The 22,607-nt window shown below is 41.5% G+C and overlaps 1 protein-coding gene across 50 annotated transcripts in view; it reads right to left on the bottom strand.

The window, feature by feature from the left end:
* Positions 1–22,607, bottom strand: part of CELF1 (CUGBP Elav-like family member 1) — an 87,878-nt gene that overhangs the window by 12,119 nt on the left and 53,152 nt on the right. For 9 of the 50 annotated variants that reach the window (XM_085011152.1, XM_021083112.2, XM_085011150.1 and 6 more), the window contains 7 exons: positions 10,051–10,238; positions 8,484–8,566; positions 7,511–7,559; positions 5,631–5,765; positions 4,690–4,769; positions 4,091–4,252; positions 739–814 (listed from right to left, as the gene is read on the bottom strand). In XM_085011152.1, coding sequence (XP_084867278.1) covers positions 739–814; positions 4,091–4,252; positions 4,690–4,769; positions 5,631–5,765; positions 7,511–7,559; positions 8,484–8,566; positions 10,051–10,228 — 763 coding nt within the window. In that variant the 5' untranslated portion in view covers positions 10,229–10,238. Of the gene's footprint in view, positions 1–738; positions 815–4,090; positions 4,253–4,689; positions 4,770–5,630; positions 5,766–7,510; positions 7,560–8,483; positions 8,567–10,050; positions 10,239–20,746; positions 20,899–22,607 lie in introns of all 50 variants that reach the window. The other 41 variants (XM_085011167.1, XM_085011173.1, XM_085011166.1 and 38 more) reach the window with 7 other exon arrangements.

The following is a 22,607-nucleotide window of genomic DNA, read 5'->3' as shown; positions in this document are numbered from 1 at the left end:
CAAACTCTGAGTTCCTGGGATAAAATGAACGAAACCACCACCAAACTTTTTCAAAGGGGCACAATGCAGTTCGCCTCAGGCTGGCCCTTCCTCACAAACACTTGCTACCCTTCTCCCGCTGTAAGTGGCAGAGGCAGGAAGCTCTGAAATGGGCCCCCGCCCTACCCCCTCAACTTTTCTGACAGCCCCTGCCTCAGGCTTGTCCATGGAGCCTCCTTTTGTTATAAACTCAGGTGTTTCATCAATTAAGGTTTTCATGCATATTAATACCAACAAATGGTAATTCACCTAAGAAATAATATGTGTAAGACAATAAACTAACTGGGTTCTAGCACCTTCAGGGTAAGCCATATGCAAAGAAGCTGTCTTAGTCTCTTCCTCAGAGAGTCACTGAAGAAGTCACTTTATTATGGAAATGTCAGGGCTGCTGTAACTTTCTCTTGATCAAAATGGCTGCAGGTCCAAAGAGCTCTGCTCCTCCACCTTCCACCTCCTTAACAGAAACTTAAATGGGTGGGGGGCAGCAGACAACCTGAGAGCAATCTGGCATCAACAACCAAAAAAGCCACCTTCTAGACACAAGGTAGTTGAATCCTCAGATAGTCTTATGTCAAGTTTATGTAAAGAGTAGAAAAAAATTTTTTTTTCTTGCACAAACGGTACAGAACTCTGAGAATGCTGTTAGCTGGGTCTGCTGGCCAGGCTGCTGCTGCTCCTCTGTAGCAGTGAAACACTCACCTCCCATTGGGTGGAGGCTGCTCAGGGTGTTGAGGTTCCCAGAGGAGGCAGTCTGCTGAAGGAGCTGCAAATAAAGCTAGACATTACACCAAAAAACAGAACAAGAGTGAGAGTGAGGGCTGGTTCTGCATCTGGGATAACTCTACAGCACAGCAAAGCGAGAGTGCAGAGGCCCCCAGAGAGAAGAAAATTGAAGACAAGAACCCAAGCCAACACAATATAAACATGAGGCTTATGACTGCACAGGACAACACAATAAAGCTAAAGTTCTGGCCCAGAAGACAGTTATGTTCACTGAGTACTAAGCCAGGCTTGAGTCCCTGGTAACAGAATGCAGCACAGCAGAGGACAGAGGCAGAGCAGAGAACTAAGCTCCATTCAAGCAGCCATGCAGTCCACTGTGATGAGTGTCTGCATATGCATTTCTAGTTCCTAAATTCTCCCAAATTCTCCTTGCTTAGGTCCATACATCTTATTTTGTAGGTTTTCTTATGGAGACCTAATTTTTCTACTTCACACAACTTTCTTTTTTCTTTCCCCCACTGTACAGCATGGGGACCAAGTTACACATACATGTACACATGATTTTTTTCTCCCACTGTCGTGTTGTGATATACACACAACTATTTAATATTATAATATTTAAAATATTAAACCTGACTGTTTCAGGGTATTTCTTGGAGTCATTCTTTACCGGTCACAATAAATTTGTGACTAAATCAATCTTACCATGATTGGAATACAAGTTCACCTAGCCCCATTTATCTCACTGTTGCAGATGATCAAATGATTGGTGGATCAATCCATATCCATTCGGCATACATTCTATTTCAATGGTTGTTCCATAACAAAACAAGAGAACCTGTCCATGAGCTTATGGATCTCCATGACTTTACTCTGTACATAAGCCAATCACAAGCGCCATCTAACTAATTTGCTAAAACCTTTTGTTCCATTCAATCACTGTTCCTTATATGCAGCTGGTATTCTTGTTCCTAGATCCTTTATTTAATCTGTTATCCATTCCTATAAACATATGACCTGGTTCCTCTGTCATCATGAATCTCTCTAGTCTGTATGCATATCAGGACGTCTACAAGCCTCCAGAAATAGAATGAAAAAATGCACATACACAGAAGTTTTACCACCTTCTCAAAGGGGTCCACAACTGCTCAAAGTTTATGAACTACTGCTCTAGTTTCGAGTTTACATCTTCCGGAAAGAACCTTCTAATTAATGATGATGTACTATCACTTACACAGTCCATTCGCACTCACGTCTTCATTTTTGTCTTCTTAAATACCTTGGGCAATGTGTTCAGTTCCAACTGGTGGACTGTGCGTACTGTACCTGGCACTTCATTTCCTTCCTAAATGCTAACAGCTCTTAGGGCTGAGACGGTGTCTAATTGAAACAGAGAGACCACGGCTCTCAACGTATACCATCTTGCGTCTGGCTGGATGTGGCAGTTACAACAAAAGGGGGAGTCTTCCCTAAAAGAAGGCTCCAAAAACTCTCTAACAGAAGCAAGTGGACATTGTGGAGATAATTTTCAAAGCATTATCCTTTTAGCAGACTAAAATCTAAATTTCCTCAACTTGTAAGCAAGATTCTAGCACTGAGGTGCAATTTAATCCGTAGAAATATAACAACTTTTTGAAATACTGCTGAGGATAAACTGGGATTTCTTCTAACATTTTATAGACGTGGAGACCAAAGGGCATCATATTAACCAAAACCCAGTACTGGCGGATAGAAATCAATGCCTTTCTTCTGTTTCCATATAAAACAGTATTTTAAAAAGGATGAGGATTCGGAGTTCCCACTGTGGATCAGCAGAAACAAATCCCACTAGTATCCATGAGGACGAGAGTCCAATCTCCGGCTTTGCTCAGTGGGTTAAGGATCCAGCATTGCCGTGAGCTGTGGTGTAGGTCACAGATGCAGCTTGGATCTGGCACTGCTGTTGCTGTGGTGCTGGCCAGCAGCTGTAGCTCTGATCTGACCCCTAGACTGGGAACTTCCATATTCCATGAGTGCAGTCCTAAAAAAGCAGGGAGAGAAAAAAAGAGAGGAAGAGGAGTAAATGACTATGTGAACTCCTATGTGAACATATATATTTTTTAATCTTTTCTTTTTTTAGGGCTGCACTAGCGGCATTTGGAGGTTCCCAGGCTAGGGGTCGAATTGGAGTTGCAGCCACCAGCTTACACCACAACTACAGCAACACCAGATCCAAGCAACACCTGCAACCTACACCACAGCTCATGGCAAAGCTGGATTCTCAACCCACTGAGTGAAGCCAGGGATTGAACCTGCAAACCTCATGGTTCCTAGTCGGACTTGTTATCGCTGCGCCACTACAGGAACTCCCAATATTCATTTAATAATAGCCATGTTAATCTCTTGATCTCTCAGTCAGCAAAAACATTTATCATACTCTTCAGAGAAGACTCAATGAGGATTTTATTTTATTTTTTAGGGCCACACCTGCAGCATATGGACATTCCCAGGCTAGGGCAAGAATTGGGAGTTGCAGCTGCCAGCCTAGGCCACAGCCATAGCAACACCAGATCCAAGCTGCACCTGTGACCTACACCACAGCCCATGACATGCCAGATCCTTAACCCACTAAGTGAGGTCAGGGATAGAACCCGAGACCTCATGGATACTAGTCGGGTTCATTACCACTGAGCCACAATGGGAACTCCTAAATGAGAATTTTAATGATCCCCTTTATACCTAGAAAAAGATATGAAATAAGATATTTGATAAAATTAATACTCCCTCAAATTTTTTTCTTGAGGGCAGAGATACATGAGATGTTAATCTTTTTTATTCCTTTAATTTTTTTCCTTCATTTTGCAACCACACTTGGGGCATAAGGAAGTTCCCAGTTTAGGGGTCGAATTGGAGCCGCAGCTGCTGGCCTATGCCACAGCTACTGCGACAATGGATCCAAGCCACATCTATGACATATGCTGCAGTTTGTGGCAATGCCGGATCCTTAACCCACTAAGCCAAACCAGGGATCGAACCCACATGCTCACAGACACTATGTTGGGTTCTTAACCCACTAAGCCACATTGGGAACTCCTCTAAATATTATTATTAGTACATCAGGATTTCACTTTAATTATAACAGAAGCTCAAGACAAAGATGTGTGACCAGAGACAAAGAGGAAAAGAGAGACAGAGACCTAATATGACAAAGAATATTGCCCTGCCTGAATTTCTGTGTAAGATTTTGATATGCTAAAAGTTGTGAATGTCATTTGTTAGCTAGGGACAGCAGAAGAAGAAACAGCTGGGAGCTTGCACAGTCTGCAGAAAGCAAACCACAAAGACTCACTGCTAAATACTGGGGTCCAAGAGTATTTAGACCAGCAAGGTTCCCCCACACAGACGCTGCACTGATTTGCTGCATCTGCTGCTGGAGCTGCTGGGCCATTCTCTTCTGTTCTTTGTCCTTCTGGGTATCAGCAAATTTTACCACCATGGGGGATGAGCAACCCTATGAAAACACCAAAACCAAAGGGTCAAACTCCTCCTTCTGGGTGAAGAGAAAATCCTCCTTTCTAGTGACACACAGACTAAATTCTAATTTCATTCACTGCCAAAAGATCACCTTCCTGATAGACACAAGTGGCAAAAGAAAATTTAAAAAGGTAACTAGCTTCACTATGCTAATACTATTTTAAAAAACGTATTTATTTTCTGGCTGTACCCATGAAATGCCGAAGTCCTTAGGCCAGAGAATGAACCCAAGCCACAGCAGTGATAATGCTCATCCCTAATCGCTAGGCCACCAGGAAATTCTACAATATGCTAATTTTTAAAATTTAATACGCTTGGCCTGCTTAACTTTTGGGAACAATCAAATGCACATGCTCTGGCCTTTGATGGCCAACTGTCCTAGCACTTTCCCCCTTTCATTCAACTGCCCCTTACCTCCATGGTCTGTGCTTGGTGCATTGCCTTGATAGCCGTCTGTGCCATGGCTCTTGTTGTAAAAGTCACAAATGCACACCCTGGCAAAAGAAAAGTCAATAAAAGGGGGAAGGGGGAGAAGAAGAGTCAATAACTCATCCATTCATTTGTTTAATTATTTATCTGACATTTACTGAGTACCTACTATGTGCCCAAGCACCATGCTAGCAATTCAGACACAGTTCTTGCCTTCAGAAGTTCATGATCGGAGTTCCCGTCGTGGCGCAGTGGTTAACGAATCCGACTAGGAACCATGAGGTTGCGGGTTCGGTCCCTGCCCTTGCTCAGTGGGTTAACGATCCGGCGTTGCCGTGAGCTGTGGTGTAGGTTGCAGACGCGGCTCGGATCCTGCGTTGCAGGCGTAGGCCGGTGGCTACAGCTCCGATTCAACCCCAAGCCTGGGAACCTCCATGTGCCGCGGGAGCGGCCCAAGAAATAGCAACAACAACAAAACAAAACAAAAAAAAGACAAAAGACAGAAGTTCATGATCTAATAAAGAAAACAGATATGCTACAAGAGGGTATATATGCTTTAATGAAAAACCAGGGAAGCACAAAGAAGAGAGAAAGTGCTTAAGGGATAAAGGAGGAATCATATTCTCTAGTTTCTCTTGTGTAAAAAGTGTTTCCACTTTGCATGAAGACCCTCCCCAAAGACAAAACAGAATTTTAATACCTGAAATTAAATGCAGAATGTAGACGCCTCGGGGGGACTGGGAGAATACAAAAGCAATCAATTGACAGGAGGAGTCATTATGGGAGCTAGATATACAAACCAAGCCAACCCTCTCCATCCATGACAGGGCCACCGTGGCTAGAGTCACCAGTTTCCACTGGTGCAATTAAAAGGAGACTCCAAACTTAAGATGAGTACTTTTTTAAAGCCTAAAAAATGTACCCACCTCGGCTCAGGCCATCAGGTCCTCTCAATATCCGGCATTCTTCAATCTGCCCAAATGAAGAGAACATGACTCGGATGTCATTTTCAGTGCACTTCTTGGAAATCATACCAATAAACAGCTTCCTGTCTTCCACTGCTAAGAGAATAAAACACAAAAGGCTTGAACATTAATACTACAAGAGGTAGTGTAGCAAAGAGCTCTGTGCCTTTATACCATGTCTCACAAATTTTAAGATACATTTTTTTTTCATTAATTTAGCACCTCCTCTTATAATCGATGGTATCTTAAAATTGTAACTGGAAGTACTGAGATGAAAAACAGTAGCTTTGTGAACTTGTGAAAGTTACTTAACCATTCTGTGTCTATTTCCTCGTGTGATTTAGTTGAGGTTACTTCAAAAGTAGCTGTAAGGTATTAAATGCAAAGTACTCAGCATGGGAGTTTCCGTCGTGGCTCAGTGGTTAACAAATCCAACTAGGAACCATGAGGTTAAGGGTTTGATCCCTGACCTCGCTCAGTGGGTTAAGGATCTGGCGTTGCCGTGAGCTGGGGTAGTTCGCAGACGTGGCTCAGATCCTGCACTGCTATGGCTTTGGTGAAGGCCAGCGGCTACAGCTCCGATTAGACCACTAGCCTGGGAACCTCCATATGCCACAGGTGTGGCCCTAAAAGGACAAAAGACCAAAAAAAAAAAAAAAAAAAAAAAAAAGAAGTACTCAGCATCTTGCCTAGCACTTAACAAAGTCAGCTTTTTTCTTTTTTTTTTTTTTTGTCTTTTTGCCATTTCTTGGGCCGCTCCCACGGCAGATGGAGGTTCCCAGGCTAGGGGTTTTAATCGAAGCTGTAGCCGCCAGCCTACGCCAGAGCCACAGCAACACGGGATCCAAGCCGTGTCTGCGACCTATACCACAGCTCACGGCAACGCCAGATCCTTAACCCACTGAGCAAGGGCAGGGATCGAACCGCAACCTCATGGTTCCTAGTTGGATTCGTTAACCTCTGAGCCACGATGGGAACTCCAAAGTTAGCTCTTATTAGCAATACTATTGTACCAAAGAAGGGCAAGTTTTCACACTTTATTGATATGACAAGAATGTAACTGTCCACTTTCATTTTTTGATTATTCTCTGAAAAACTAAGTTTTTCTTCTTAACTTGTTCAGTTCCCCTCCTCACCCTGTTCATAAGAAGGTATACTACTGATCAAAGGCATTCCAGTTCACTCTAAAATGTTTTTGTAATGTTTCCCTGTCAACTCTTCTTTTTTTTTTTTTTTTTTGGTCTTTTTAGGGCTGCACTCACGGTATATGGAGGTTCCTAGGCTAGGGGTCGAATTGGAGCTGTAGCTGCTGGCCTCTGCCACAACAATGGGGGATCTGAGCTACGTCTGTGACCTACACCACAGCTCATGGCAACAGTGGATCCTTAACCCACTAAGCAAGGCCAGGGATCAAACCTGCATTCTCACGGATACTAGTCAGATTCACTTCTGTTGAGCCATGAGGGGAACTCCCATTTTCAATTTTAAAATAAGTAAGCTGCAGGGATGTAAAGTACAGTATGGTGATTACAGTTAATACTGTATTGCGTGTTTGAAAGTTAAGAAAGTACATCTTAAAAGTTCTCATAACAAGAAAAATATACTTTTAATAACAATGGTGCTGGATGTTAACTAGACTTACTGTAGTGTCATTTCACAAAATAGACAAATATCAAATCATTAAGTGTATATCTGAAACTAACAAATTATATGTCAATTATATATACCTCAATTTCAACAACAAAAGATTAACTAGAGCACAATACAATCCAAATGCCATGACAACAGCAAATAACCGAAGAAGAAACCTTATAAGGGGAGGGCTTTAAATGTCTGCTTACCATTGTTCTTCTCACTGTCAGCAGGTTTCATCTGTATAGGATGATGCATCTGAAAAAGAAAACACATCAATATAATCACTATACACACTGAAGGCATTCAGAAACATAAATGAAGCTTCTAAAGGAAATACCAAAACTAGAGCCTTAAGAATAGTCTTTGAACTCAATGCCTGTGTTGTTAACTCCCCCTAACAAAGATATCAAAACAGAATGTGAATCAAGGAGTCAAAATTTGTAAGTTCCTATTGTGGCTCAGCAGTAACGGGCCCGACTAGTATCCATAAGGACTTGGATTCAATCCCTGGGCCTGCTCAGTAGGTCAGGGATCCAGTGCTGCTATAAGCAGTGGTGTAGGTTCACAGGTGCAGCTCAGGTCTGCTGTTGCTGTGGCTCTAGTGGAGGCCAGAAATTGTACCTCCGATTCTACCCCTAGCCAGGGAACTTCCACGTTCCGCAGATGTGGCCCTAAAAAGCCAAAAAAAAAAAAAAAAAAAAAAGGTCAAAACTTGGACTTCCCATTGTGGCTCAGAAGGTTAAAGACCTGACATTTTTCCCATGAGGATGCGGGTTTCATCCTTGTCTGACTCAATGGGTTAAGAATCTGGTGTTGCTGCAAGCCAGAGTGTAGGCTGCAAATGCAGCTTGGATCCAGTGTTGCTGTGGCTGTGGTGTAGCTGCAGCTCTGATTCGACCTCTGGTGTGGGAACTTTCATCTGCCACACGTGGAACTTCCATATGCCACAGGTGCAGCTGTAAAAAGCAAAAAGAGGGAAAAAAAAAAAAAAGGTCAAAACTCCCTTGGCTGAGAGAGAATTACTTTCAGCCTATCTTTGAAACATTTCCTTTACGCTGTCCTTTGCATCAATTCCTGTGGTAGTCACCCTTTCCCCAAAATGGTTTTCAGTGTGTCTGAAATGTATGTTTCATGTGTCAAAACCACCACAGTTCCACTTGCTAATAGGAACCTTCTTACCCCTGGGAGGACTTTCATGTTGTGAAGAGCATTCTGAGCTTCTAATGCAGCTTTTCGGGTGTAAAATGTAACAAAACAGCACCCTGCAATAAACAACATTTCAGGAAATCAAACCACCACCACTGCCATCCAATCCACCCTAGGTAGCGTCCTGGGCAAGAGAACTCTGCTACAAACCAGATAGGCAGAGGCCCTGTACTCTTGCAGCCTGGAGTCTACTAGGAAATCTTTCTTTCTCAGAACAAGCTTTACCTTGTGGCCAATTTCTACTAGATGTCTCAAACATAATTATAATTTATTAAGTTACAAAATGACTTAAGGAGTTCCTGTCATGGCGGCGCAGTGGAAACACATCCAACTAGGAACCATGAGGTTTCGGGTTCGATCCCTGGCCTCGCCCAGTGGGTTAAGGATCTGGCACTGCCGTGAGCTGTGGTGTAGGTTGCAGATGCGGCTCGGATCCTGCATTGCTGTGGCTGTGGCATAGGCCGGCAAATGTAACTCCTATTCAACCCCTAGCTTGGAAAGCTCCATATGCGCAGAAGCAGCCCTAAAAAGACAAAAAGACTACAAAAAAAAAAAAAAAAAAAAAAAAAAAAAGACTTAAGAATAAGAACCTCATAATAACTTTTTTTGGATTCTTCTTGGTTCTCATCAAATAAAATTACATGTCTAACAGCATAGGGCACTTGACTGAGGAGACCTTGTGCTCTGTATCTTTACTGGGGATAGTAGGGGGGTAGTATGTCTTATAAATCTTGGGCCCACAGTGCCACAAAATACAATATAGGTTCCTTTCAAAATCACTCTGTAATTAAGATTTTTAAATCACTATGTTACATTGTCATTCATTCCCAGAAACTATAACACTTCATGTATTTGGTTAACTATGTCACAGAGAAAATAACTCTTCAGCTTCTAGATCCTCTGCTATTAACTTGGTTTCAAACATGACAATCATGCTTGCGCACATCTACACTTCGACCAGCTTTCCAAGAAAATTACTCTGAAATGGGTCATTTTGGATGTCTGTACACAGGGGCAAAGCAAACGCCTTATCAACTATCAGTTCCATTAAACATCTACTCTGCTGGGTATTTCTAGAAACACCTTGCTTGTCTCCCATTCATTTTGTAGCCTACAACAAACAGGTCACCTACCAACAAGTCCTTCTTAGCTGCTAAGCCATCCCGGAAAGCCTCTGTAACGCTAACAGAAACCCAGGTACCTGGGAGAGTCTTCCTCTTTGCACATAACCTAGCCAAAACACTGAAGAAAACCTTACATGGTTGATTTACTTCACCTTTTTGTCACTGCATTCCCAAGGCCAAATGAGACATACATATAAGCCTATCTCCTGAATTTAGAGATCTGGAGAAAGACTGCCCAAGACCCAATTTACAAATTATCCTCATGATGTCATGTTTAAACTTAAGTGTGTTTGGGCTGGGAAATAAGCTACATTAAGAGCACAGGGTTTTCCCCCCTATATAACCACCAGAGCATTCAGGCAATGACAGAGAGCATGCACACAACTGAAAACACATACAAAATTCAAAGCCCTTACCTTTGCTCTGAGGAGGGTTTTGGCTCCTATCCCTTAGGACGTTGATTTCATACACAGCACCATACTGTTCAAAGAGTTCCCTCAAGTCCTTCTCAGACCAGGTCCTTGGAACCTGGCCCACAAACATCTTGATAGCATCAAGATCTGGTTGGTCTGGGTGGTCCAGGGTGCCGTTCATTTTCTTTGAGCTGTGTAAAATAAAATAAAACTTCTATTTTGTATTCATGTTGCTTCTCAGAGAGAGTCTTCTTTTCTTTAAAGGTCTCAACTACTTCCTGAAAAAGTAGGGGGAATAATTCTACTTCCTTTCACTACTTCCATTTAATTTACCATAGTTCTCTGATCCTCCCTCAATGCCATCAGATGCCAAACAAAGTGACCATTCTGGTTAAGACATCCTGGGTTTTCACTAAGGAAGTGAGTATGCTACCCCTTGTCTAGCTAGAGAAAATTCTCAGTAGAACTTAAGAGGTAAAGTTCCTAAAGCAGGTTTTCAAACAGTTAATAAAACTTTAAGAATGTCCATAAAAATCACAAAAGACTACTGCTTACGGATAAGATTTAGGATTCTAATTTACACAATGATGGGTAAGAAGTTTTCTCTCAATAGATGCTAGAAAAGAAGCACCTGATTTCCAAGGCCTAAGAACTGACTAGAATGTTGGCCTTTGGATGCTGCCATCTCATGCATAATCCCAGTGCTCTTGAGGCCCCCAAATCAAAAACAAAGCTTTGTCTCTTATACGTTCACAAATAATTTGTTATATAAACAAAAACAATAATGCCATCATTCTAGCGTTTTTTTGTTTCTCGAGTTACCCAATTTACTCCTGTATCTCTAAGATTTTACCAGTTAATTCCCTTACTCACAGCAACCACTTATAATGTCCACAAAATTCCTCCAAACCTATCACATCAAATGTAACTCTCCTACTTTAATACCTTCATCCCTACCCCTGCCACTGCCAAGAACCTAGGGGAACTCCTGCACTATAAATGTTTCCACTCAGAATGAACTGAAGTCCTTCTCCTACTACCCCTTCAAAATCTTATTCTCTAACATTTATCCCAAACAGTTATTTAACATGTTTAACTTTTGTTAGGAGTTCCTGCTGTGGTACAGAGGGTTTAGAATCCAACTGCAGTGGCTCTGGTCTATGCAGAGGCGTGGGTTTGCTTCGAGGCCTGATGCAGTGGGTTAAAGGATTGAAGTTGCTGCAGGTGCGGCTTGATTCAATCCCAGGCCCAGGAACTTCAGTATGCTGCTGTAGCAGCCGTAAAAACAAACAAACAAACAAACAAACAAAAAACCCCCAAAGAACCAAAAAAAAAAAATTTGTTAGTATTTGCTTAATCTAGAAATCATGTCATCATGTTCAAATGTTCCATGTTCTAATATTCAATCCTAAATAAAATGCCACTTTTCTTTAAAGGAAAAACAATAGTTTTTTTCACATCTATCTTTTGAATAGTATTTGATGATCCCTGAGAATGCTGAATCTAGCAGTCCTAAATCTCTTGTAACTGAATATAGGGCTATTCTCAAGTTACTTTTGCTGAATTTAGCACTAACTAAACATCAAAAATTGCTAAAGACACATGGCATACAGATCAACCCTTGTTGCTATGTCTGCAAAGATTCCCTCCCCATACTCTTCCAGGTTATCTAATCAGTTTCATCAGGACTCAAAATAGTATTAAATTTCCAACTTCATTATACTATTTATCACCTTTTGTAACAATATGGCTCTATCTACCTCTCCCAACTAAACTGAGAGCTCCTGAACGCCGAAACTGTTTTTTTTCCTATTCATTCTCATAGCCAAAGCTGGTATGGTGCCTGGTTCAAACTAATTACTCAGATGTGGGATGGGAGGAACTTCGTGTTCTCAACAATTCCCTCATTTAAGCAACTAATCCTGATAAAAATGAAAGCTGTGCACAAAAAGGGCTCACAAATTAAAGAGCAGCTATTATCTCCTATGATTATTTGATTGTCACAAGTTCAACCTACCTTTTTTCCCCTTTTAAGTATTTTTGGAATACACTGTTTTATTGGTTTTCCTTTATTCATTTAAAACCAAGTTGTTACAAAAATATAACAGCTGTTTCTAGAATCATGCTACCATGAATTTTTAAAGAAGTCTTATGACTAGTGAAAAAATGGGTGTCACTCCCTACAACCTGTCCCCAACAACTTTACCAGTTTTAATATCATTTTATTAAAATGTTGCTCATCTTTAATCATAGTTCTATCCTAGGGAGGGTTAACACAGAACCCAAATAAATGGTGCTCCAAATATTTTGATGATAAGGAAGCTGACCATTACTTCTGAAAAGAGGCAGGAGTTTCTTAGGTTTGTATTATATCGGAGGCAACTACTCTCCTACTTCTGTATCTGTGTGCTGTTTCTACGTCACTATTTACTGCACAAACATTAACACAGTCAATGTGAACTGTGATTTATCCAAAAGTTCAACGGAGACTCAGCATTCCAAACAAGCACTTTTCCTTTCTCTCTTTACTCTCCAAATCTCTCTCCACTTCTTTTTTCTTTTTTGGTCTTTTTTTTGCCATTTCTTGGGCCGCTTCCGCGGCATATGGAGTTTCCCAGGCTAGGGTTCGAATTAGAGCTGTACCGCCGGCCTGCACCAGAGCCACAGCAATGCAGGATCCGAGCCGGGTCTGCAACCTACACCACAGCTCATGGCAATGCTGGACCCTTAACCCACTCAGCAAGGCCAGGGATCAAACCCGCGACCTCATGGTTCTTAGTCAGATCCGTTAACCACTGAGCCACGATGGGAACTCATCTCTCCATTTCTTCAAGTCCACCTACTCCAGGAACCACCCTTTTACCCTGCATATACACCAATTCATGAGCCAGAAGAATCCCCTAAGGACCAGGGACAATATTCAAACTTAACCCATTAGTAACTTTTATAGCCATCAGACTGCATAATTTTATGTATGTTCAATCTAATATTAAAAAGATACACAAATGCAAGACAACACCTCTTTGTTTTTCTACGCAATTATTTCATTGTATTTTACAAGCTGGGTGGCAAGGAGGATGGGACATGGTCCTTCATCAGTTTGAGAAGCACTTCTAGAGCAGAGCAAATGATCATGCTCTTGAGCATGCTTAAGATGCAGTGGACATCATGTAACTGGAGTTATGCAGTGATTTATTCCCTCCAATTAATATTGAGAGGTTTTTTTAATGTACTATTGGGGGGGGGGCACATTTGCAGCAGGGAGAAGTTCCTTGGCCAGAGATCAAATCTGTGCCACAGCAGTGACCCGAGCCACTGCAGTGACAATGCTGAATCCTTAACCTGCTGCGTCACAAGAGAATTTCAATACTTCGTTCTTATACAGGCCAGGCACTGTGTTAGATTGTAGTTATCAGTGAATAGGAAAACATGGTATTTCTTTGGCGCACATGAAGACAGAGTTGGTAATTGCCAAGATCAGCTAGAGATAAAAAAGAAAGATGCAACCACACGCGTACTTATGTATATGTAATAAGTGGTCACAAATTGTTTCTCATCAACTGCTAGGGTGTCTGAAGAAATGACCACAATGTTCTTTCCGCAACCTCCCACACATACTTCCAGTATGCATGTTATCTTTAAAAGTAACCACTGCATTAAAACTCACCAGGGGACAAGACTCCCAGTGTGATATGCCAAGGATCCTACAACATGCAGGTATGGTATTTACTCTACATATCTCTAAATATACTCTTAAATTTGTGCTTTACCTCTCCATTGATGGAGAGCTCCTCAGAGTCAGTGATCATAAATTATATATAATTATTACATCCACTCAAGAACCAGTGAATTCAACAGCCCCCTTGAGAAGTATTTATACTGTCCCTGTCATTCCTAAGAAGCAAATCTGGAAACTCTTATCTTCTGTGGTACTGACCTGGGAGTAGGATGGAAGAGAGGAAAAGCAGGGCATGCAGCACTAAGAGAGATAAGAAGACAGCAAGTGTTTTAGCGGGGAGGGATGGTACCAAACCACTTCTTTTTGTTTTTGACCCTGGTAGCAACTGGCAAATAGCTGAAAATGAGAAACTATGAGAGATCAGAACCAAAGGCTGCCTTTTCTACCTGATTCTCAATGGAACATGCCATAAGAAAATGAAACAACTAATTTGGGAGACAGGAAGAGGGAAAACAAAGAGTTTTATTTTCAAAGCATACATTCATTCAAAACTCTTAAACCCTTTCTCCTATGTTTCTCTCAAAATTTCCCAGCTCCAGGCCCATATCAGAGGGCAGAGTTAATGTTCTGCCCCACTTCTTTCCCGTCTGTTGGCCCCAGATGACTAGACCAGGGGGTGGAGCTTTACCCAACAAGCTGATTGACTGGATGGCTAGAAACCTAAGACTGTGACCTATGCTTAAAACAGAAAGATAGGCCAGCCAATCAACATCCTGTACAGTTGTACTGAACAAGACAACAGCCACTAGCCACATGTGACTATTTAATTTTAAAAATCCAGTTTCTTGGAGTTCCCATCGTGGCACAGCAGAAATGAATCTGACTAGGAACCATGAGGTTGTGGGTTCGATCCCTGGCCTCACTCAGTAGGCTAAGGATCTGGCATTGCCGTGAGCTGTGGTGTAGGTCTCAGACGCAGTTCAGATCCTGCGTTGCTGTGGCTCTGGCATAGGCCGGTAGATGTAGCTCTGATTAGACTCCTAGCCTAGGAACCTCCATATGCCGCAAATGTGGCCCTGAAAAGCAAAAAAATAATAAGAAAATTAAAAAAATGAAAATCCAGTTTAATTGCACTTATCACATTTGAGTAATATCTACTGCACAGGATAGCAGAGACAGAAGAGGATTTTTAACATCCAGAAGTTCTACTGCATAGGACTGTTCAACAGAATCTGGACCTGGTTAACAGAAACTTTGCCTTCCAACAGGTAAAATCGGAAGAGGGAAAGTTACAACCAGGGATAGAACAAGAGTTAAGCTGAAAGATGAAAGGGCAGTGGCAAGAGATAACAGGAGTCGTGCTATAATATAGAAGAAACCTGAAAACATCATGCTAAGTGAGAGAAGTCAATCACAAAAGGCTACATATTGTGTGATTCTATTTATATGAAATTAATAGGCAAATCTATAGAGATAGAAAGTAGGTTAATGGTTGCCTAGGAATGGGAGTCAGGGGGTGGGGGAAAAGGAGGAAATGATTAACGACTGGAACAGGGTTTCTTTTGGGGTGATGAAAATGTTCTGGAATTAGTGGTAATAGTCACAGAACTTTGTGGATATAGTAAAAACCACCAAATTGTGCATTTTAAGAGGGTAAGCATAAAAAAATTTAAAAATAAATTTAAAAAAATAATAATAAATAAATAAATAGAGGAGTTCCTGTTGTGGCGCAGTGGTTAATGAGTCCGACTGGGAACCATGAGGTTGCAGATTCGATCCCTGGCCTTGCTCAGTGGGTTAAGGATCCGGCGTTGCCGTGAGCTGTGGTGTAGGTTGCAGACGTGGCTCGGATCCTGCGTTGCTGTGGCTCTGGCGTAGGCTGGCAGCTGCAGCTCCGATTTGACCCCTGGCCTGGGAACCTCCATATGCCATGGGAGCGGCCCAAGAAATGGCAAAAAGACAAAAAATAAAATAAATAAAAAAATAAATAAATAAAATTTAAAAATTAAGAAAAAAAGTAAAAGGGTAAGCTTTGTGTTATGTAAACTGTATCTCAATTTGAGATGGGAGAGGGAATGTGGAGGGTCAAGACAGCTTGGAAGGGCAGGGGCAAAGCCAAGCCATGCTGCAACCACAGTTACATGGTAGATGAAGAATAGAAGCAGCAACACATGCAGAGAGCAGAATGTGTGTCCTGGGTCTAAAAGACGAAGTTTCCGAGTCTTCCAGTTGTGGAGTTCCTTATTATATAGTCCAGTCCATTTGTGTCCTTACCAGAAAATCTTTTCATATATGTTAGCTTGAGTGGGTATTTGTTCCTTAAAACCAGAAAGGCTGGCAAATACTATCTTCACTCACATCTGTTTTAAAAATATCCAAAACCTGGAATTCCCGTCATGGCTCATTGGTTAACGAATCCGACTAGGAACCATGAGGTTGTGGGTTCGATCCCTGGCTTTGCTCAGTGGGTTAAGGATCCGGCGTTGCTGTGAGCTGTGGTGTAGGTCACAAACGCAGCTTGGATCTGGCGTTGCTGTGGTTCTGGCGTAGGCCGGCGGCAACAGCTCCGATTGGACCCCTAGCCTGAGAACTTCCATATGCCTCAGGAAGCAGTCCTAGAAAAGGCAAAAAGCCAAAAAAAAAAAAAAAAAAAAAAAAAAATCCAAAACCTTTCATTACTCATTTTTTTTTCATTCTCCCCTTCTCATTACCTGTTGATCTCTATTTGTTCAACATACAAACAGAAAAATTTCAAATACTTAACCAATCCCTCCACCTTTCCAGCAGGTAGAAATACTTGTTGCATCTTGTATCCTAATCTCCAGCCACCACCACCACCCACCCCTACCAGGTCCTCAGGCTCACAATGTGCTATGGAAAAACTAGCACAGAAAAGCATCAGAATGAAAAGGACCCAGAAACAGTGGCCTGAGTTACTTACCAGCTGTTTTCTAGGGAAGGACAAAACTAGATGCATCTTACACTGAAAGGAAGGAAGCAATTTTCATTTGGATAAAGGGAGTATCTTCTTGTTAGGTGAGGTGTTAGGTACTAGAAAAAGCTATCACAAGTTTTAAACTCAGCATTCAACAACAGAACAGTAACAATCTGCTTGTGAACGTTTTCAGCTTTCTTCCCTGAGGAAGAGATAATGTCTGGAGACCTTATCTCAGTAACCATCCCTAATTATATTCAAAAAAATCTCACCAGGCTTATCATTCACTCAACTGTACTTTCCAAGCTCCTACTATGTACCAGATAGCACTCACTACAGGGGCTATAAGAGTGGACTGAGCAACACCTGCCCTTGAGGCAACGGCACTGAACAAGTGGAAGGACACAACTACAGTACCCTACAAATGCTGTAACAGATATATAGAAATTCTGTGAAAAAAATGGTTAATATTGTTTAACTTATTTGGGGGAGGGTGTATGTTGTGCACAGGGATGTTAAGCTGAATAGACTAAGCAGCTGGAAAAAGTGGTATACAGAATGGTGGTATGAATGTCTAAAGGGTAATGAGGAAATGTTAAGGACTCAGAAGAGAAAGGAGAAAAGAGTGATTAACATTAGAAATGTAGGAAAAGAACCTGAGAAAGGTGAGAGTATAAACATTTTTAAAGATTAGAAAGAAAATACTAAAAAATTGATGAGAACAAGGAGGTTGGAGAGATGGAGTAAATGGTTTTCCCTGTTACACTGACAGGCTTAAGCTTTATTAAAGGTTGTTAAACAAGGGATGATTAGATCTGTCTTTTAAAAGACATCTGGCAATAATCTAGAGGATGAAATAAAGTGGCAAAATACAGAGATCAGGAGACTCTTGCACAAACTAGCTCCTTAGATTAGGAACCAGTCTCAGGCAATGCTAAGAAACTTGGGTGGTACAACTCACTACAACTTGGAGATCACTGGACAAAGGAAATGAGGAAAAGAAAGAAATTACTGACCACTTTTGGGTTCTAGTACAGACAATGTGGGGAATTGTTTTTGCATGGGGAGACCTCCATAAAGGTCACAGAACTCAAGGGACACCTGAAGGATAGATATAAAGGTCTGAGAAGAGTACCAGTGCCCCCTTAAGCAATGGGAAAGCTAAAAGGAAAAGGCCTGAGATAGAACTCCTAGAGAACACACATGTCCGAAGGTGCAAGTCAAGTAAAAGGAAACAATGGAAGCTGAAGAATATTATTTATTACAGATAATAAATATCTTGTTACTACAAATAAGAACTAGAGAGCAGGTGTGTCCCCCACCCCTTTCACAGCAACTCCAGCAGTTTTTCTCTGTTGTAAAGAAATTTGGGGAGTTCCCGTCATGGCTCAGTCATTAACGAATCCGACTAGGAACCATGAGGTTGCGGGTTCAATTCCTGGACTTGCTCAGTGGGTTAAGGATCTGGCACTGCTGTGAGCTGTGTGGTGTAGGTCGCAGACACGGCTCAGATCCCGCGTTGCTGTGGCTCTGGCGCAGGCCAGGGGCTACAGCTCCGATTAGACCCCTAGCCTGGGAACCTCCATATGCCGTAGGTGCGGCCCTAGAAGAGACCAAAAAAAAAAAAAAAAAAAAAAAGGAAAGAAATTTTGGAATAGATATATTGCTAGATCATATTCCTAGGCAATATCACTTCAGAGAGAAAACTACTGGTAAAGAAGTATGAGTGAAAAGAACGGCTGAGAATCCAAGATAGAGGCAGAAAGCACACACCATTCTCTAGAACTTTCTTCTCAACTATGTGGTTTGGATATGTGGAGTGGGCCAGAGGACTGGCTTGGATATGAGGAGAGGGCCAGAGGACTTACAATAACGAGAAGAGCTGATGGTAACTGCTTAATGATACCTGAGGCAATCAGGTCTAGGGGGCAAAAATAAATAAGGTATCATTATACTTGCATTCTAGGCCCTAGGTTGACACCAACTGTCCTTAGTCAAGTCAGTTACAGCCTCTCTCAATTGGGTTTCTCATCTGTAAAACAGGGGCAATAGGCTATGCCCAATTAACCTCAGAAAGCTTTTGTGGAGATGGATGACTAAAACAAAGGCAAATGTACTTGAGAAAAAAAATGTGATTACTTCTACTCAGAATGAGCACTGTAGTCAGTCCATTAGTTCTCACATATTAGCATGCACATGGGACACTGTTAAAATAGATTCTTGGACTCACTCTAGCATAAGAACATATGGGCATGAGTCCAGGAACCCACCTTTTTTTTTTTTTTTTTTTTAAATGGCCACATTCCCAGCATATAGAAGTTCCTGGGCCAGGGCACTGAATCCAAGCCACAGTTGCAAGCTATACCACGGCTGCAGCAACATCAGATCCTTTAACCCACTGTGCCAGGCAAGGGTTAGAACCAAACCTCCGCAGAAACCCGAGCCACAGTGGTCAGATTCTTAACCCACTGTGCCATGGCAGGAACTCCCAGAAGCCTGCACTTTTATTTCCCAGGTGCTTTTCACACAGTGATCTAGGATCCAGATTTCATGGGATACTGAATTAGTCCAACCTTGTAAAAGAGCAAACAGGCTGAGGAAAAAAAATGCTTTATCTAAGGATTGAACACTAGGCAGTGGTAACACATAAAAGAGCAGGTGTTACAATGAAAGATAATTTGAGCCACAAAGTCCTATTTCTAGGGATCATATATGCAGTACGAGGAATATTTTTATTATGTATTAAGTCTTTATGATGGCATTCGTTGTGATCTCACTTGTAATATACTGCTAAAAGGTGCTGGCTTTTTTTTGTTTGGCTACCCTGAGGCAAGTGGAAGTTCCCAGGCTAGGGATCAAACCCACACCACAGCAGTGACCCAAGCTGCTGCAGTGTCAACACTGGATCCTTAACCCACTGCATCACGGTTTGAACTCCTATATTGCTCAAGTTTTATTTTAGCAGTAAAGAGAACTCTCATAAAAAGACATCTAAATTACCATTATTCTGGGGACTACAGAGAAGGCGCAGGATCCATTACAAATGAATGAGCCAACTAACTTTGAGGCCCCTCTGAACTATTATATAAAGAACTGTTCAAAATCTGCTATTACCACACATAATCCCAGGGCAGACTGATTTGCACATGGAGGCCTAAACTCAAAGACTTGCAATATCACCTGTTACCTAGGGAATATCCTACCATTTAAAATTCTTGGCATTGAATAACCTAAGGCTCTTTTATTTGGGTTCCAAGGTACTTTTAAGCCTGGTTAAAGCACCTGAAATCAAGAGTTAGAAGTGTGTGTTCTTTTCTACAAAGCTCAGCATTCATGCTCCCCATAGCTGCAACTCAGGACCAGGCTGGCATTTTAGCTGCGTATAATGGGAGTGTCATTGAACAGTATTGCAAACTGATCAGGTTTCTCATTCCCATGTTCAAAATTTATTTAGGCAAAACTGCCAATTGAGATTAATCCAGTTTTTCCTCTTTTTGGGGAGAGCACAACTGATGTCCCCCAAATCATGTACTGCGTTGCATTTTCAGTTAGGCTGGGGGCTGGGGTAGGGAGGAAATCAAGGTTCAGGATTAGTTTACATGTCAATACAGTATTCTGTGTACACTACTAAAAACACCATAGCTGCCAGTTTTCTCTGTGATATGAATATAAGAATCTGATCATTAAAAATAAACACAGAAATAAATAAATAGCTTCCCAAAAGACTATTTGAACTTGCACACCCAACCCAAAGCAATAAAGCCATGGTTTAAAAAAAACCTTGGAATCTATCATATGGGAAAACTACAGCTTGAAGGAAATGGAGCCAGCACACTTGAGCTGATGTTGCTGGTCATATATCAAATGCACCCTTATGTACAAAACTTAGTTATAGCCTAAAGGAAATCAGCAGTAATGAGAAAGAATCAGACTACAATAGAAAATTACAATAATGTGGACTCTGACTTCCTCACCCAATTTTTTTCTTCCCTCTTTTAAAGAAAGGGACCAATTTCATCAAATAACAAAGAAAACAGCCCAGTTCCTCTACTTATGATTAAAAATTAGACAACAAAAATACTTACACAGGACTGGAATTCAAAGAGCAATGATCCACCATCATTTCTGGAAGGAAATCCAACTTAAACGCAGCCATCACCTCACTCTCCCCTTCAGAAGCCAATGATATTAACTTGCTGCACTTGTCTGATCCACAAATACACACAGCTTTAGCTTCCTGGGCCCCACAAAAAACACAAAGTGGAAACAGGAGCTCAGGGAAACCAGCAATAAGTGCCACAGAAACAGGCAGGACTGGGGAAGGGGAAGGGAGTACTGGATTAAAAGGGGGATGTGACCATGTGAAGGGAGGCTCAGCCCAGCACACAATGAAAGTGCTGATGCGCCAGGCTTGTTTTGTGTGATTTTCCCTGGCGAAGCAGTACTAAGTGCACTGTCAGATAAATAGAGTGTCAGATCCATGAAGATAGCAGTGGCTAACAGAGCAGAAGAAACACAAACTTGTTTCACATCTTCTAAACTCCTCCTTGTTAATCAGTTTTTGAGGACCCCCAGAGTCTGAAACTACCCAAAGCAAAAGAAAAAAAAAAAAGTTCACTTCACGTGGTCTGAAATGTTTTTAGAAAGAACTCGTTTGTTAGCCTTGGTCTGAACTTAATTTCCATGTGCCAAAGACAGCAATGAGCACACTGCTTGGGTTCCAAACTCAGAAGAGTCCCTTAAGGAAGAACGGTTCAGTCCATCCATCAGAAGCAGGTCAGAGGCAAGATGGCTGAAGAAGTGCCCACCGAAGCACACTGCCCTCATATTACTACCTGCACTGGAACAACCTTGCTTTCTTGATGGTGCTGAGAGCAAAGTGTGCTACTTAATGGTTCCTCACTGCAGTGAAGGACTTTAAAAAAAAACTGCTGTTTCAGTGGCATTCATTTAGGTTAGCAAAAGGCAAAAAAACTTCTTTTACTAACTCTGAATCTTAATTAATTTGCTAGAAAATTTAAAAAGCAAAAAATAAAAAATGGAGTAGTATGTTCTGCCTCTTGAGAGACTACTAAGAAGCATTGTTTTTTTCAGTAGTGTGACCTTTCCAAAGAAAGGAAAAACAAAAGAAAACAAAAGCCACCACAGTGATAATAATGAAAAAGAACTGGGGCCTACCAGGGACAAACACTCAAACACTTAAGGAAGGACAGAGGAATATAGACTAAGTCTCTTCACGCTCTGCCCTCTTTTAAACTGCTGCTAAAACCAAGATTAATGAATGCACACATAAAAATTCTATTATGGGTGAGCAGTAGAGATGGATATACTTAGCAGTCAAGGCAGATGTGGTACTCCCATTCTTATTTTGGCTCCACATCCCTCCAAACAACAAATGGTGGCATTTCAATATTTAGGTGGTGACTCTAAAACTGCATCTCTGAAGACACCCAAATTTCTTTCACAGGCCTTTCCATTTTTATCATTAGGGTTGCCTTACCTCAAAGATTTCACTTCACTCAAGCTCAGTTCACAATACAGGGAACTTTGAAAAAAAAGAAGTTATGTTCGGCCTATAAAGACGTAAATGAATGAACTCTTAAACATATGACTTTAACAAAAAATAATGAAAGGTCGTATGTCACGGCACAGGCCTAAATGTTCTGTCTGTGTGATGACTGACACTTGTCTGCAGGAAGGTGGAAGCTCTGTCTTCTAATATTTAGACATAACCATCCAAAATTTAGAACTTTAATAGCACATAACTGCCTTTCTATTTTGTCAGAGACCCTGACCCATCTGATCTACTACTTTAGAGACAGAAGTGACAGCTCTCTTCCACCTTATTAAAGGAGGAAGCAAAAACAGGCTGCAACTGAGAGAAGACTGTGCAACTAGCACACAGTACACCAAGCCCTAACTGCTGGACAAAAAGATGGTAACCTG

This window comes from Sus scrofa, chromosome 2 (genome assembly GCF_054392235.1).
Source record: "Sus scrofa isolate SSC_HxYL_T2T_F1_AM1 chromosome 2, Sscrofa_HxYL_maternal_Yorkshire_Landrace_v2.0, whole genome shotgun sequence".
Classification (NCBI taxonomy): Eukaryota; Metazoa; Chordata; class Mammalia; order Artiodactyla; family Suidae; genus Sus; species Sus scrofa.
The sequence above is the reverse complement of the archived record's forward strand: the minus strand, read 5'-3'. Positions and strand labels throughout refer to the sequence as shown.